This window comes from Clupea harengus, chromosome 19 (genome assembly GCF_900700415.2).
Source record: "Clupea harengus chromosome 19, Ch_v2.0.2, whole genome shotgun sequence".
NCBI classification, from domain to species: domain Eukaryota; kingdom Metazoa; phylum Chordata; class Actinopteri; order Clupeiformes; family Clupeidae; genus Clupea; species Clupea harengus.
In genome coordinates this window covers 19,604,532-19,618,496 of record NC_045170.1, presented here as the reverse complement: position 1 = coordinate 19,618,496, position 13,965 = coordinate 19,604,532, and the positions used below count along the sequence as shown (strand labels likewise).

Sequence of the window (13,965 nt, the reverse complement as noted above, 5' to 3'; positions counted from 1 at the left end):
TACACACACACACACACACACACACACACTCTCTCTCTCTCACTCTCGTCTCTGTGATGTGCATTTCTTTCCATGTCATTCTCTTCAACTAATACTCTCCCTCTCTTCTCTTTCTCTCCCTTTCCCTCTCTCTCTGTAGATAAATGAGCCGAACGCGTATGGGAACACGCCTCTGCACGTGGCCTGCTACAACGGGCAGGACGTGGTTGTGAACGAGCTCATCGAGTCGGGCGCCAACGTGAACCAGGTGAACGAGAAGGGCTTCGCCCCGCTGCACTTCACCGCCGCCTCGCGCCACGGCGCCCTCTGCCTGGAGCTGCTGGTGGGCAACGGCGCCGACGTCAACATCAAGGTGAGAGACGGCCTCTTCTCGACAAACGATCTTGAACATCAGACTCACAAATGGTTCCTCATATTCACTTCATAATTCTACTCAAGGTCTTTAACATCAGACTCACGAATGGTCCTTCATATTCACTTCATAATTCTACTCATGATCTTTAACATCAGACGCGTGGATGGTCCATCATATTCACTTCATAATTCTACTCATGATCTTTAACATCAGACGCGTGGATGGTCCATCATAGTCACATGACCTTCTCCTTACGGTCTCCTCTGCATCATACTTATCGTCTCTGGATGGTTCATAATTTCTTTTTAATACAGTGCTCTGTTATATTGACATTGCACCATGGTAACAGGAAATACTCGTTTCTGATTGGCCAACAGACACATCGATGTTTTCCTATATTGGACACAGTGCAGTGGTCAAAAGTTCAATCACCCTTCTATGTCTGCGCTGGACAGTGGTAGCCATGGCAACAGTAACTAATGTCGCTTTTCTCGTGGTCTTTAACATTAGACTCCTGGATGGTCCATCATGCTTAAAGCCCATTCGGTTTCTTTTTTTCTCCAGCTGTAATAGAAGATGGGTTTTTATCATTTACATAAATATTTCAGCTTATCAATTCACTGTAGGTTGACATTACCAACATTATGGTGGTGTCTTGAATTGCTGAATGGCAATTCAATGCCTTTTCTGTCATTTTAATGTTACAGGGATTTAAATGGAAAGATGAGTTGAGCATGTTGTCTTCATAAAGCGTTCACTTCATATCTCTAAAGCACTTCACATTCAGGATTCCTGTCAATAAAGTTCTTTACGTTGACTTTGTTTTAAAAACCCTCTGGATCAATTATCTGATAATTTACAGATGAAGGTTAGACTCCTCCCTCAGATCCATTATACTGACTCATGTATTTATCTTTGAACCATTGCCAGCCTCATTGTGGAGGTCAGTAACTACGTCATTAGCCAATGCCACAGCCCCTGAGCGTCCTTCAGTGTGTGTGTGTGCATCTTATGAAGGAACCCATAGCTTTTAGCTCCCAAATGTTAGCTCCCTCACAGTGCCCGGTCCCTCCTCTAAAACTGTATGAGCAGTTAGGTTCTCTTCATCTTTTAGTCTATGATAATGTGGAGGGTTAAAGATGAAATGTTTCATTTATCTCTTTTTATTGCGTACCCTTTTTATTTCATCCTCAACCTTACACAGTAGCAGTGGCAAATGGCATAATCGGTTTGCTTTATGGTTGCTGAAAGGTTTTCTAAGCATTTGTGTGTTGTCATTATCTCCACTTAGTCTATGTAGAAAAGTCTCTGCAAAGTCAGGAGGTAGAAGATCAATTGTATCATTTGTCTCACTTATGTCATATTGTTTGGATCGTTTAATGTCTATTACATCCTCAATCTTACACAGTGGCCGTGGCCAAGAGCGTTGATCCTAACTCACTCGCTCTCAACGCGAGGGTTCCAAAGCCTGTGTTTGTCTTGGGCGCATAGCAGTGATGTAGCTCCACTGCAGTTGTTTTATGGGGTGAGTGCACTACTTAAGTGTGCTTACGGGCCAGCGCAGCACTCTAGCCCTCCAAGCCTTTTTCTTATTAATGACTTTGACTGCTATCTGTGCAAAGCAGGGGACATAAGGATCCATTTAGGGTGGAAGGGGGAGGGAGGGGTGTGAGAGAGAGGAGGATGAAGAGCGATGAGGAGAAAGGATGGAGGGAGGGAGGGTTGAAAGGAATAGGCTTTAGGGGAAAAAGCTGTTCTGGGAAATAACGGTTTTTGGAAAGCTCTCTGTGCGTGTGCGTGTGCGTGTGCGTGTGTGTGTGTGTGTGTGTGTGTTGTGTGCCACACACTATATTCATGCTAGAGGGGCAGTTTGTGTGTAAGACTCCCTTAGTGTTTTGCTCCTACTTAGATTCCATATGCAGACCAGACACACACCTGCCTGTTCCTATTCATGCTCTGGCTTGTGCACCTAATACATAGATGTCCTGTCGATTCCCAGAGCCAGGAGGCATTCGAGTCTTAATGCAGTGTTTGTGGGTTAATGCAAAGCTGATTAGTTGTTTGCACACATTCAAATTGCGTTACAGTTTTGTTGCCAGGACGACGTTAAGCACATGGTGTCTTAATCTCCTGATCATTCCCCAGGGCTTGCTTTATCGAGATGTACCTCACTCGTTCTCCAGCCACCACCCACACACTGCATAGCACCAACATTGCTGTAGCTTCATTTACCGTCTGCATTTTCTCTCTCTCATTCCTGATGTTTTATTCCTCTCACTCTTCCTGTCCCCCCTCTTTCTCACCCCGCTCTTCCCCTCTCTTTCTTGACCCCAGAGCAAAGACGGTAAAACCCCACTTCACATGGCTGCCATCCATGGCCGGTTCTCGCGATCTCAGGCTGTCATTCAAAGCGGTGAGTCCCGCCCTCCTATGTCATCTCTCGTTCCTGATTGGTCCCGCAGGTCCGCCCCCCCCCCCCCCGTTTTGTTTGTTGTAAAATCCCTGAATCCACACCAGTCGGTGACGATAACTGACCTCTGCTTGCTTACCGAGACTGCAAGGGGTGGTTGCACAAAACCCTAATGTAATGCCCCCACGCCATTGCTAACTGTATCAGCGGCACTGATTTTTGCATGGCATGTTTTGCAGGGGCGGAAATTGACTGTGAAGACAAGAATGGCAACTCTCCACTGCACATCGCCGCGCGCTACGGCCACGAGCTGCTCATAAACACGCTCATCACCAACGGCGCCGACACCGCCAAGTGAGTCCCCCCCACTGCACTCTGGGCACATGCCTGGGGGCTCGGAGCCAGCCCTGAGGCCGGCGGATCATGTTACACATGCAAGGGCTGTCCCCAGATCCCCAGATCTCATTCTCCATGATGAGTGAATGTGAAATGTAAACGCGTTTCCTGAAAGCAGGGTTTCCGTGTTCCTTACAGTTTGTCCGTTTGAGACCAAGTGTAAGACTTGAAGGTTAGAAGTTTAAATGAAACCCTGTGCAAGAGCTGTAACCTTCAGTCACAGTGAAAATGGTTGGTCAGTATGTTTCATTGTCCCTGTTAAACTGCCCATAGACTAATGTCCTCACATTTTTTTTTTTACAATTAGAACTAAAAAAAAAAGACCAAGAGGTCAAGCTTTGCATCACTATGGAAATACATCTTATAAATGCGCACGCACACACACACACACACACACACACACACACACACACACACGTACTTGTATAAATGTAAATTTTATCCACATAAAAGCGTGGGAACCTTTGCAGCATAAGTGGCAGCATGGGAACCGCAAAGATGCCATCTTCACATCTCTTGACATTTGATATGGTGAGGGTGTGGCTAATACCAGACCATTTCTTATTGGTTGATTTTTGTGTTTCTTCCTCTGTGTAGGCGGGGCATCCACGGCATGTTCCCCCTGCACCTGGCAGCACTCAGTGGCTTCTCCGACTGCTGCAGGAAGCTCCTGTCATCCAGTAAGTGGTGATGCCTCATGGGAAATGTAGTATTACCATGTCCCCCCCCCCCCCCCCCCCCCTTTTGGACTTCCTGATGAAATGGATCTGTAAAATGGGCCCTCTGTGGAGACCCAGGATCCGGCCTCGATTTGGACCTGAACCAGATTGGTTTCTGAGTGGGCCTCTAGATCAAGGGTCTTCACTTTCTGCTCCTGGAATCCCCCCCTGCCCTGTATATACTCTGTCTATCTATCCATGCTTCAGTCACAACTGATTTAAATCAGTGTAATTAGAATTAGGTAAATCAGGTCTGTTGAACTGATCAAGTGTACCATTGACGAACTCCGTCAAGTTTGCCCAGCAGGGATGGATGGGAAGCATGTAGAGCAGGGGGCCTAGGAGTAGCATTGAAACCGCTTGTCTAGATTATGGGAATTTTACTGAAATGTTTGCTGTCAGTGTTGTGTGATTGAGTATTTCACCCGTCTAATCCATGTGTTTTTGCTCAGGCTTTGACATAGACACCCCCGACGACTTTGGGAGGACGTGTTTACACGCCGCGGCAGCAGGGGGGTGAGTCATCCTTCACCTCTGATCCTTTCCCATAAGTCCCTCTGCTCAATGTGGCTTTTGTCCTGGCTAAACGCCTCAGCCCACGCTCCCAGCCGAGAGAGAGAGAGAGTTTGACACACACACACACTCATTCATGCATATCTATTTAACCACCCCTTCCCTTTCTCTTTTTTTTTTCCTCTCTCTGTGATCCCTCCCTATTTTCTCTCCCTCTCTTCCTCTGTTCCTCTCTGCATCCTTTTCTCTGCCCGCAGGAACCTGGAGTGTTTAAATCTCCTGCTCAACACTGGAGCAGACTTTAACAGGAAGGACAGATTTGGGAGGTGGGTTTGGGTCACTTTTACATTTTTTTTTTTTTTTTTTTTTTTTTTTTTTTTTGTTTCTTCCTCCAAGGCACCTCATTTGTCATGACTGTAATTACCAGTAGAAATATACAAACATGGAAGAGTGGTGTGGATTCCAATAAAAGTGTGTGTGTGTAAGATGGCCCTGCATTATGCGACAGCTAACATTATACACTATGATGGACAGTCACAAAAGGAATTAAGTGTGTGTCTACTGTGTGTGTGTGTGTGTTCACCTGTGTGAACCTGTTTTTTTTTTTTCTTGCCCCAGGACGCCCCTGCACTATGCGGCGGCGAACTGTAACTATCAGTGCCTGTTTGCTCTGGTGGGCTCTGGGGCCAGTGTGAACGATCTGGATGAGAGGGGCTGCACCCCACTGCACTACGCTGCTGCCTCCGACACCGACGGGAAGTGAGTACAGGCTTGGTGTTCTGTGTGTGTGTGTGTGTGTGTGTGCGAGATGTCCAAAGCCACTGAATGTTTACCCACAGTACACTGTGTCTCCCACAGTACACTTCTTAGACCTGTGTATGTGTATTAGAGAGAGTGAGTGTATATTTGCATTTTACTTGACTTAGTTGTTTGTTTCGTGTGTGTGTGAGGCTCATTTTGTACCTGGGTGTATGCATGTTGTTCTGTTTACATGTTTATCTCGCGCGCGTGTGTGTGCGTGCGTGCGTGCGTGCGTGCGTGCGTGCGTGCGTGCGTGCGTGCGTGTGTGTGTGCATTGTGTGTGTGTTAGTGTTCACTGACTCCTATATGTCCTCTGGCCCTGTTCCCTCAGATGTCTGGAGTACCTGCTGCGGAACGACGCTAACCCAGGGATCCGGGATAAGCAGGGCTACAACGCAGTCCACTACGCCTCCGCCTACGGCCACCGCCTCTGCCTTGAGCTGGTCAGTTTACCCCCCCCCCCCCCCCCCCCCCCCTCTTCACCCCTCACCCTCATTAGAGTACCCGACAGACTTCAGACAGTCAGTGCACACATGTGGCTAACTGGTATGCTTTCTGTCTTCTAGATTGCCAGTGAAACACCACTGGATGTGGTAAGTCACAGTTTGTCCTTCCTTCTCTCTGCATGTGGAGGTATCCTGTAGCTAATTAGAACTGGATACTGGCTTGCTTGTTGTCTCAGTCAAGTTCAGCTAAATAAACCTGTCTGAAGCCTGAAGGTCTAAGCTAGGGCTGCCCTCTTGTGGCCAGAATGTGACATACCATGAACACTCAAACTTCTAAGAATCACCCATGTTTGGGAGTGTGTGTAAGTAATGTTTTTGTATTTTGTGTGTGAAGCTGATGGAGACGTCAGGGACGGACATCCTGAATGACACAGATGGCCGAGCTCCCATCAGCCCACTGCACTTAGCGGTGAGTAGAGCACCACACCACACACACACACACACACACACACACGTGTACGCACAATACACACAAGCACAGTTGCAGAAGACAATAATTCAGTGAGGGGAAATTCATCCTATGATTGGGACAGATAGCGGTGCTCAAATATAATACGAATGTGTTTTACTGACCATTATACGTCATGGTGAAGTCTGTTATGTCAGTCACACGTTGTCTCCGAGAGGAAGGGTTGGAGCCGTCATGATGTGGAGAGATGTTTATGGACAGCTTGCATGTAAACAACGCAGTTTTATTGCCGGAGGTGTAGTCAGGCTCTTCTGGTCACCTGGCAGTGTGTCTGCATGCCATGGCCGATCCTGCTGTGTTCACTATGGAACATGTCACTAATGTGTGTGTGTGTGTGTGTGTGTGTGTGCGCTCTCCCCTCTTAGGCCTACCACGGCCATCACCAGGCTCTGGAGGTGCTGGTCCAGTCTCTGCTGGACCTGGATGTGCGCACGTCTCTGGGCCACACGCCGCTGGTGCTGGCTGCCCTCAAGGGCCACGTGGAGTGTGTGGACGTGCTCATCAACCAGGGGGCCTCCATCCTCGTCAAGGACTACACCCAGAAGAGGACCCCTATCCACGCAGCAGGTGAGCCGTCTCATAACCTCTCCAGCCCCAACACACACACACACACACACACACACACACACACACACACCACGAACAGACACGCAGTAAGTTAGAAGCCCAGCTGTGGATTTAAGTTATGCATTTGGTAAAACCATAGTAGTGACTTAAATCCCAGAGAGCCTAACCACAGATTCTCATTAACTCTAGACTTGACTTACAGTCTTCACAGTCACTGCTTGCATCAGGATGACCGGAACATCTTATCTCTTTTCCTTAATATGCTTGTTGTAGCATGTTTGTACCCCATGCTAGGTAGGGTAACTGTGTATTTGTGGTGGTATTCTAGCCAAAAGACATCAGCTAACATGCTAGCAGGCTTTTGTTATTTGTGTTTGCGAGGTTTTTGCATCCCTTTAAGGTAGTTAGCTCGCTAGTTCTAGAACAAAACTCCTTACTGCTGTGGGCAAATGCATTTAATTGTTTTGAATATTGCCCTGGCTAACCCTCCCTCCCCTGTGCCTGTCTGCTCCTACAGCTATGAATGGCCACTCTGAGTGTCTCCGTCTGCTCATCGGCAGTGCTGATCTGCAGACCGCGGTCGACATTCAAGACGGGAACGGACAGTAAGTTTGTCTGTCGGTCTGTGTATACATGTCTGTGCCTAGCTGCCTGTGGGTGTCTGTGTCTGAACATTTGCATATTTCATTAGTGTGGTAGATAATAGTGTGTGTATTTGTGAGGGTGGAGCTTTGCGGTGTTGATGACAGTCTCGTGTCACCAGGACGCCACTGATGCTCTCGGTGCTGAGCGGCCACACGGACTGCGTCTACTCGCTGCTGGGCAAAGGGGCCAACGTGGAGGCCCGAGACAAGTGGGGCAGGACGGCCCTCCACCGCGGGGTAAGTGCAGCACACAGGCCCCCGCCAGGGCACGGTCTACACATACATACACACATTTTATACTGTAGTGCTGTGCTCGTGACATCCTAGTCTGCCAGGGTATCTTGGGTTCGATGTATGTAGTGATCATAGACCGATCAAATATCAAACTAATTAAGGTGATCAAGGGACACACTGGTTCATTTGATTTCTCTTGTGTATTTGACACAGAGAAAAAAAGTTGATGGTAAATAGAGACTATTGACTATTGAACATGCCAGATAACATCTAATCAAATCTATCGTAAGGAGCTTTTCCAGTCGACAGGCCAGTTTTTATGGATTGATTACATCAGTAGGCACCAGCACATAGAGGTTCCATCCCAAAACACGGCCCCAGGGTTGTCTGGTAGTGGCTCTCAGTGGAAAGTGGCCCCCCATGGAAACTTGACCCGTTGATGAGACTGTTTTTCTGGAGCCTGACTTTCTCTATCAATAGACTCTGTGTGTGTGTGTGTGTGTGTGTGTGTGTGTGTGTGTGTGTGTGTGTGTGTGTGTGTGTACACTTCACGCAGAGTCTAGCCCTTCAGCCTGTAAGATCAGAGAGGCTGTTGAGGCGTCGTGTTACCCCTCCTAATCCTCCCCCTTCCCCAGGCCCCTTTGCTGAGTCCCTCCAGGTGTAAACACAGGGCTGCTGGGCCAGGGACCGTTCCCACCACACACACTTGCAACCTGAGACCACACTAGGGCCTTTAACCCAGGTCAGGAAAGGAGGAGGAGGAGGAGGAGGAGGAGGAGGAAAAGCTCTTCCTGGAGAGTCATAATACTTAGTCACCTAGTTGGCACATGACTTTTCCAAAGCAACTTGCAGGACAACAATAGTCTAAGTGCTCAGGTTTTATTAGAACTAACTAACGCTTGGTAGTTCTTGGTAGACATGACGCTGATGTCGCCAGCAATCCAGCCAAAATAATCTATGCCCGTGCCAACAAGCACAAACCTCCCCGTTGCAACCGTAATCCTAGCAATGCCTAGACAATATTCCAGACTTCTCTTAACCAGTGTGATATGGAGGTCTAGAGAATATCGATGTGTGATGTTTTGTTTGTTTGTTTGTTTGTGTGCGTACACAGGCGGTGACGGGGCACGAGGCGTGTGTGGAGGCTCTGCTGCAGCATAGTGCCACTCTGCTGGTCAGGGACTGTAGGGGCCGCTCTCCACTGCACCTGGCGGCGTCCTGCGGCCACATCGGCGTTCTCGGAGGACTCCTGCAGGCAGCCCAGTCCCTGGACGCTGTCCCCATTGTCACGGACAACAGAGGCTACACGCCGCTGCACTGGGCCTGCTATAATGGTATGCTATGTGTGAAGTTTTCAGAATTAGTCACCAGATGGACAATGTACACAGGAATGAGTTTTTGTGGTGGCATCTTCTTTGCTTAGCTAGCTTGGTGTACATGTTAATAATGGTGTGTACATTCTGACCTTACTGAAGTTAGAGAAGTGGTGTGCATGTTATTAATGGTGTGTACATTGTGAAAATAAGTTTCTGGGAGGGTTGTCTATAAATGTGAACGCCCACCTCCTTTCTGCATTTTGAAGTTGCCCTGGGTTTTCCTTCTCCCCTGTGTTTTATTTGTCATAAACTCGTCTCCTCTCCTCAGGCCATGACACATGTGTGGAGATGCTACTGGAGCAGGACGTGTTCCACAAAATGGATGGCAACTCCTTCAGTCCACTGCACTGTGCTGTGTAAGACACCATCAGCTTTTGTGTGTGTGTGTGTGTGTGTGTGTGTGTGTGTGTGTGTGATGTTGGCTTATGTAGTGTGAATGGAGGGGCAGGGCACTGAGTTCACCTGCTGCCAGTGGTCTGTGAAGGACCTTCCCTCTGTAATCATTCCATGTCCTATAAAGTCTGCAACTGGTCAGATATAGCTGCACACAGCTTATAGTTAGACTAGACCGTAGTCAGGCTAAAGAGTGGACAGACTCCCACTTGGTGTCTGGCATTTAAAGGAGCTAAAATCATGAGGGCTCCTACCAGCATGTGGCATTCAGTATAGAAAGCAAGGCAAGCTGCAACCCACATTTCATACACATTGGTAATTGATAGTGCTATACAGAAGTTTTCAAATCATTATTATTATTATTATTATTACATTTTTTCCCTGTGGTTAACGTCCTGAATGGATGGTGATTGTTTCCCTGTCTCTCTCCAGTATCAATGATAATGAGGGGGCAGCTGAGATGCTCATCGACACGCTTGGCCCCACCATCGTCAACGCCACAGACTCCAAATCCAGGTGAGCAGACACACCCGCTCCAACACCATCCATCACAGATCTCTTGGATGCACTTGGCATTGATCACCTGTCATTTAGTGCGTTCACCTCACAAATCAGGTCCATAGGGAACGAGAGGGTGGTTATTTTTCACTGATTGCTCCCATTTCAATATCATGTCATCTCTAAGATTGGTATACGAGTATTCCAGGAAAAAAGTATTCCAGACTAAGAGTCTCGTATTGTAGTCGGTCTACCGGCACAAGAAATGAGGGTTCATACACTTGGTCAAAGGTCACTGAAATGTTTCGGATTTGTAAGTTATGTTTTAGCTAAGTCATGCTGCCCTGCACACGTGTCGTCGCTATTTAGTAACAAATTTAGGGCGACTCCTGACAACCAGACTGCAAATCCCAAAGTTGTTGGCAGCCTATTTCGCTCCACTGACTCTATTCTCATTGATTACCCAAGAGGCTTCAGATCTGAGCCGCCTGTGAATAATTGAACATGTTGTGAATTACCCAGTCTGTCTGTGATGTTTGAGGATGCCACTGAATTAGGGTACAAAGAGTCGAGTCGTCATTACCAAATCCAGTCCTGTGTGTGTCTTGTGATGGGACCATGTGACAGCTGACCTTTGACCCTTGACCTGCAGAACCCCCCTGCATGCGGCGGCTTTCACGGACCACGTGGAGTGTCTGCAGCTTCTGCTGGGACATAACGCCCAGGTGAACTCCATCGACGCCATGGGCAAGACCCCGCTTATGATGGCTGCCGAAAACGGCCAGACCAACGCCGTGGGTATGTTGTGTACCCAAACACACTCACACACACACACACACACACACACACTCTGCCTCTCTCTCTCGCTCTCTCTCTCTGTGTATCTCTATTTCTCTCACTCGTATACATGCATACATACAAACTCTTGAAATGTGTAGGTTCATACTGAAGGACATTTGTGCTCACATGGACTCACTTTAAAAATACCCACACTGACCTCTCTCTCTCACACACACACCGACACACACTCACACACACTCACACGCACTCTAGTCAGAACAGAAACAGCCAAATAGAGCTGTTTCATTCAGGCTGCTAATGCACTGTTGTGCTGGCTGGGCTGTTGGTAGCGGCTGGTAGTGACCTGATCCCAATGATTTAAGGGACATTTAGTGGTGTCATTTACAGCCCCATTAGCTCTGGGCTTTAGCATGAAAGCTAATCTATATGACTGGGATGTATACTGTGGGAGTGGTAATGAGTGTGCTCTTCCTGTTTGCAGAGGTCCTGGTGAGCAGCGCCAAAGCAGACCTCACTCTACAGGATGGCAACAAGAACACAGCCCTGCACCTGGCCTGCAGCAAGGTACACACACACACACACACACACACACACACACACACACACACACACACACATATATATATATATATACACATACAAAAGCATCTGTCACAAAGCCTGAACGCCTACTCACACCCACACTTAGTTGCCTCCACATACTCAGTTCACACAATTACACACAATTATTCAGGAATTACCCATTAGCCTTTTTGTATGTGTGTGTCACCAGAGCGGTTGGCCCAGGTTTGACTCCCCATCACTGCATGTTGTTTGTAAGTGGCTTTGGATAAAAGCGTCTGCTAAATACCTGACCTTTACCTTTTAATGTGTCTGGCTTAGGGGCATGAAACCAGTGCCTTGTTGATTCTGGAGAAAATCACTGACCGGAATCTCATCAACTCCACCAACGCAGCACTACAGACGTAAGACACTTTTCTCTTAGCCGCGCGCATGGAACACTCCTCTGGTATTGCGTGATGGAGTGAAGTCAGATTTAAAGGGGAAAACAGTACTTTTTTATTTCCCTGTTTTATGTCTCATTCATGGCCCTGGCTGGAATAGAAATGGGGCTGTCTAGGTCGTTTTTTCTAATTCTTGTGTAAAGTAGTAACCACATTTTGTTGATTTAACTTTGCTTCTGTTGAGTGCCTGATGTTGTAGATATGGAATGGGTGGATATTACATACATACATACATATAAATAAATAAATAAATATATATAATGGGATGGAGTAGATGGAATACAGTAGAGCAGTGGAATGGACTAAAGCATTGGGATGACTGTGCACTCTCTCTCTGTCTGTCTCCCCTCAGGCCCCTGCATGTGGCAGCCAGGAACGGGCTCACGGTGGTGGTGCAGGAGCTCCTGGGGAAGGGAGCCAGTGTCCTGGCGGTGGACGAGAATGGTGAGACTGACACACACACACACACACACACACACACACACGCACGTACGTCCATGTACACAACCTTAAACCCTGTCCTGCTGCACAATAACGTTACATGCAGAGTTATAGGAATTAAGACCTGCAAAAAAACAGCAGCCGCTCTCCATGAGAATTATTTCAGTTCATCTTCCCTTCTGTTAGCTGAACAGCCTGCAACTTTGCGGATGGATCACACCCGTTGTTGTAGTCTTAATGCGTTGGCTTTGATTACAGGACTTAACGAGTATAATGTATAACTCATTATGTTTGTCTGTGTGCGCGTGTCATTAATCCTTCAGGTTACACTCCGGCGCTGGCCTGCGCCCCCAACAAAGACGTGGCCGACTGCCTGGCACTCATCCTGGCCACCATGATGCCCGTGTCGCCAGGCAGCGTGGGTGCCGTGCCCGGCCTGACCTACAGCGCCATCAACCACTACCCCAGCCCTTCCAAGGCTGTAACCTTTGACCCGCTGCCGGCGCTGCGCTCGGAGCACGCGTCCTACTGCAGCTTCAACAGCCTGGGCCACCGCGAGGACGGCCTGATCGCCCCCGACGACGAGCTCAACGACTCTGACTCGGAGACCTACTGAGCTAGGCCTGCGCCTTGTTGACTGACTGTCTTAAAAAAATAAAATAAACAAATGAACAATAAAAAAAATGAATAAACACGGCCCGTGTCCCATCCCACGCCCTCCCCCGCCCCCCTCCGACCTGATCAGAACCCAGCTTAAGGGGCCAGAGTTGACGTGCCCATTAAAATTGTTTTTGTTTTTTTTAAAGAGGACAGCGCGGTCTGTATCCCGTTTTACAGCCAGCTTCCCCTGGCTTCTTCCCCTCCCCTCCTCAGGCCTGTCAGGCCGACAGTCTCAGGAGCCTTAGAGACTGGAGAGACGCAGATGGACAGAGGAAATACGAGGAGAGGGGGAGAGAGAGCGAGACGAAAGACGCACACAGACCACTCCTTACAGCTTTTCCGTTTGAACACTACGCAACCATCTCTTTTGCTGTATCTACGAGAACTGCATTACTCTGTTACTGCGTGAAGAGCCATATCAACTTTTTTTTTTTTTTTATATATATATTTTTTTTTTTTATAAACACACTTCACATACACATCCCCCTCCTTCCCTCAATTTACATAACCAAATGGTTGAATGACTGACTGAAATCATATGACTACTGTCGTTACTGCATTTCCCAGAACCCCCCTCGGGCAAGGTGGAGAGGAAGGACTGAAGTGTAGAATCAGGACTTCTGGGTGGACTGACTCCAGCCAAAGGGACCAAGTGCTACTGGCTCATCTTGACCCCCCTCCCCCCACCCACCCACACACACGCCTTTGCCCACACCCTCGCGCTTTCTTGGCATATTTGAGCATGACTTCAAATTCATTTAAAGCTTTTTGTTTTGTTTTGTCTTCTTTCCTTTTCATTTTAGACACGGTATAATTTATTGTGAATGGACCGCTACAAGTGTCAGTTTTCCATGCACACAGAACTGATACGCCCCACCCCACTCCCCCTTTGCATCGAAGGTTCATGAACTGTGAGTTGGGAAGCAAGAGAGTGTGTCTGAGTGTGAGTGTGTGTTAATGTCTTTGTTTGTGGGAGGGGGTGAAGTTTTAACCTAAAGGCCTTGTCACACACCTTTCCCCCGCTGCCCGCCATGATTTTGAGACCAGCCGACGAGGTGCAGTCAGGGTTTTTAACTCTACAATCTGCGGACTTTCAGAAATAACAGCGTTTGATATACAGCAACTTCAGAGAGAGGAGAGCTCTGTGTGTGTGTGTGTGTGTGTGTGTGTGTGTGTGT

At 47.9% G+C, this 13,965-nt stretch overlaps 1 protein-coding gene across 2 annotated transcripts in view; it reads left to right on the top strand.

The window, feature by feature from the left end:
* LOC105903710 (serine/threonine-protein phosphatase 6 regulatory ankyrin repeat subunit A) overlaps positions 1 to 12,811 on the top strand; it is a 40,746-nt gene extending 27,935 nt beyond the window's left edge. For both annotated transcript variants that reach the window (XM_012831490.3, XM_031586495.2), the window contains exons 8-28: positions 140 to 352; positions 2,690 to 2,768; positions 3,005 to 3,119; positions 3,759 to 3,841; positions 4,333 to 4,396; positions 4,651 to 4,719; positions 5,012 to 5,152; positions 5,526 to 5,637; positions 5,761 to 5,787; positions 6,035 to 6,109; positions 6,535 to 6,736; positions 7,254 to 7,341; positions 7,500 to 7,617; positions 8,729 to 8,948; positions 9,259 to 9,346; positions 9,816 to 9,899; positions 10,534 to 10,679; positions 11,164 to 11,246; positions 11,565 to 11,647; positions 12,039 to 12,130; positions 12,451 to 12,811. In XM_012831490.3, the coding sequence (XP_012686944.1) occupies positions 140 to 352; positions 2,690 to 2,768; positions 3,005 to 3,119; positions 3,759 to 3,841; positions 4,333 to 4,396; positions 4,651 to 4,719; positions 5,012 to 5,152; positions 5,526 to 5,637; positions 5,761 to 5,787; positions 6,035 to 6,109; positions 6,535 to 6,736; positions 7,254 to 7,341; positions 7,500 to 7,617; positions 8,729 to 8,948; positions 9,259 to 9,346; positions 9,816 to 9,899; positions 10,534 to 10,679; positions 11,164 to 11,246; positions 11,565 to 11,647; positions 12,039 to 12,130; positions 12,451 to 12,743 (2,475 nt within the window). In that variant the 3' untranslated portion in view covers positions 12,744 to 12,811. The remainder of the gene's footprint in view (positions 1 to 139; positions 353 to 2,689; positions 2,769 to 3,004; positions 3,120 to 3,758; positions 3,842 to 4,332; positions 4,397 to 4,650; positions 4,720 to 5,011; positions 5,153 to 5,525; positions 5,638 to 5,760; positions 5,788 to 6,034; positions 6,110 to 6,534; positions 6,737 to 7,253; positions 7,342 to 7,499; positions 7,618 to 8,728; positions 8,949 to 9,258; positions 9,347 to 9,815; positions 9,900 to 10,533; positions 10,680 to 11,163; positions 11,247 to 11,564; positions 11,648 to 12,038; positions 12,131 to 12,450) is intronic.
* Positions 12,812 to 13,965: the final 1,154 nt, after the last annotated feature.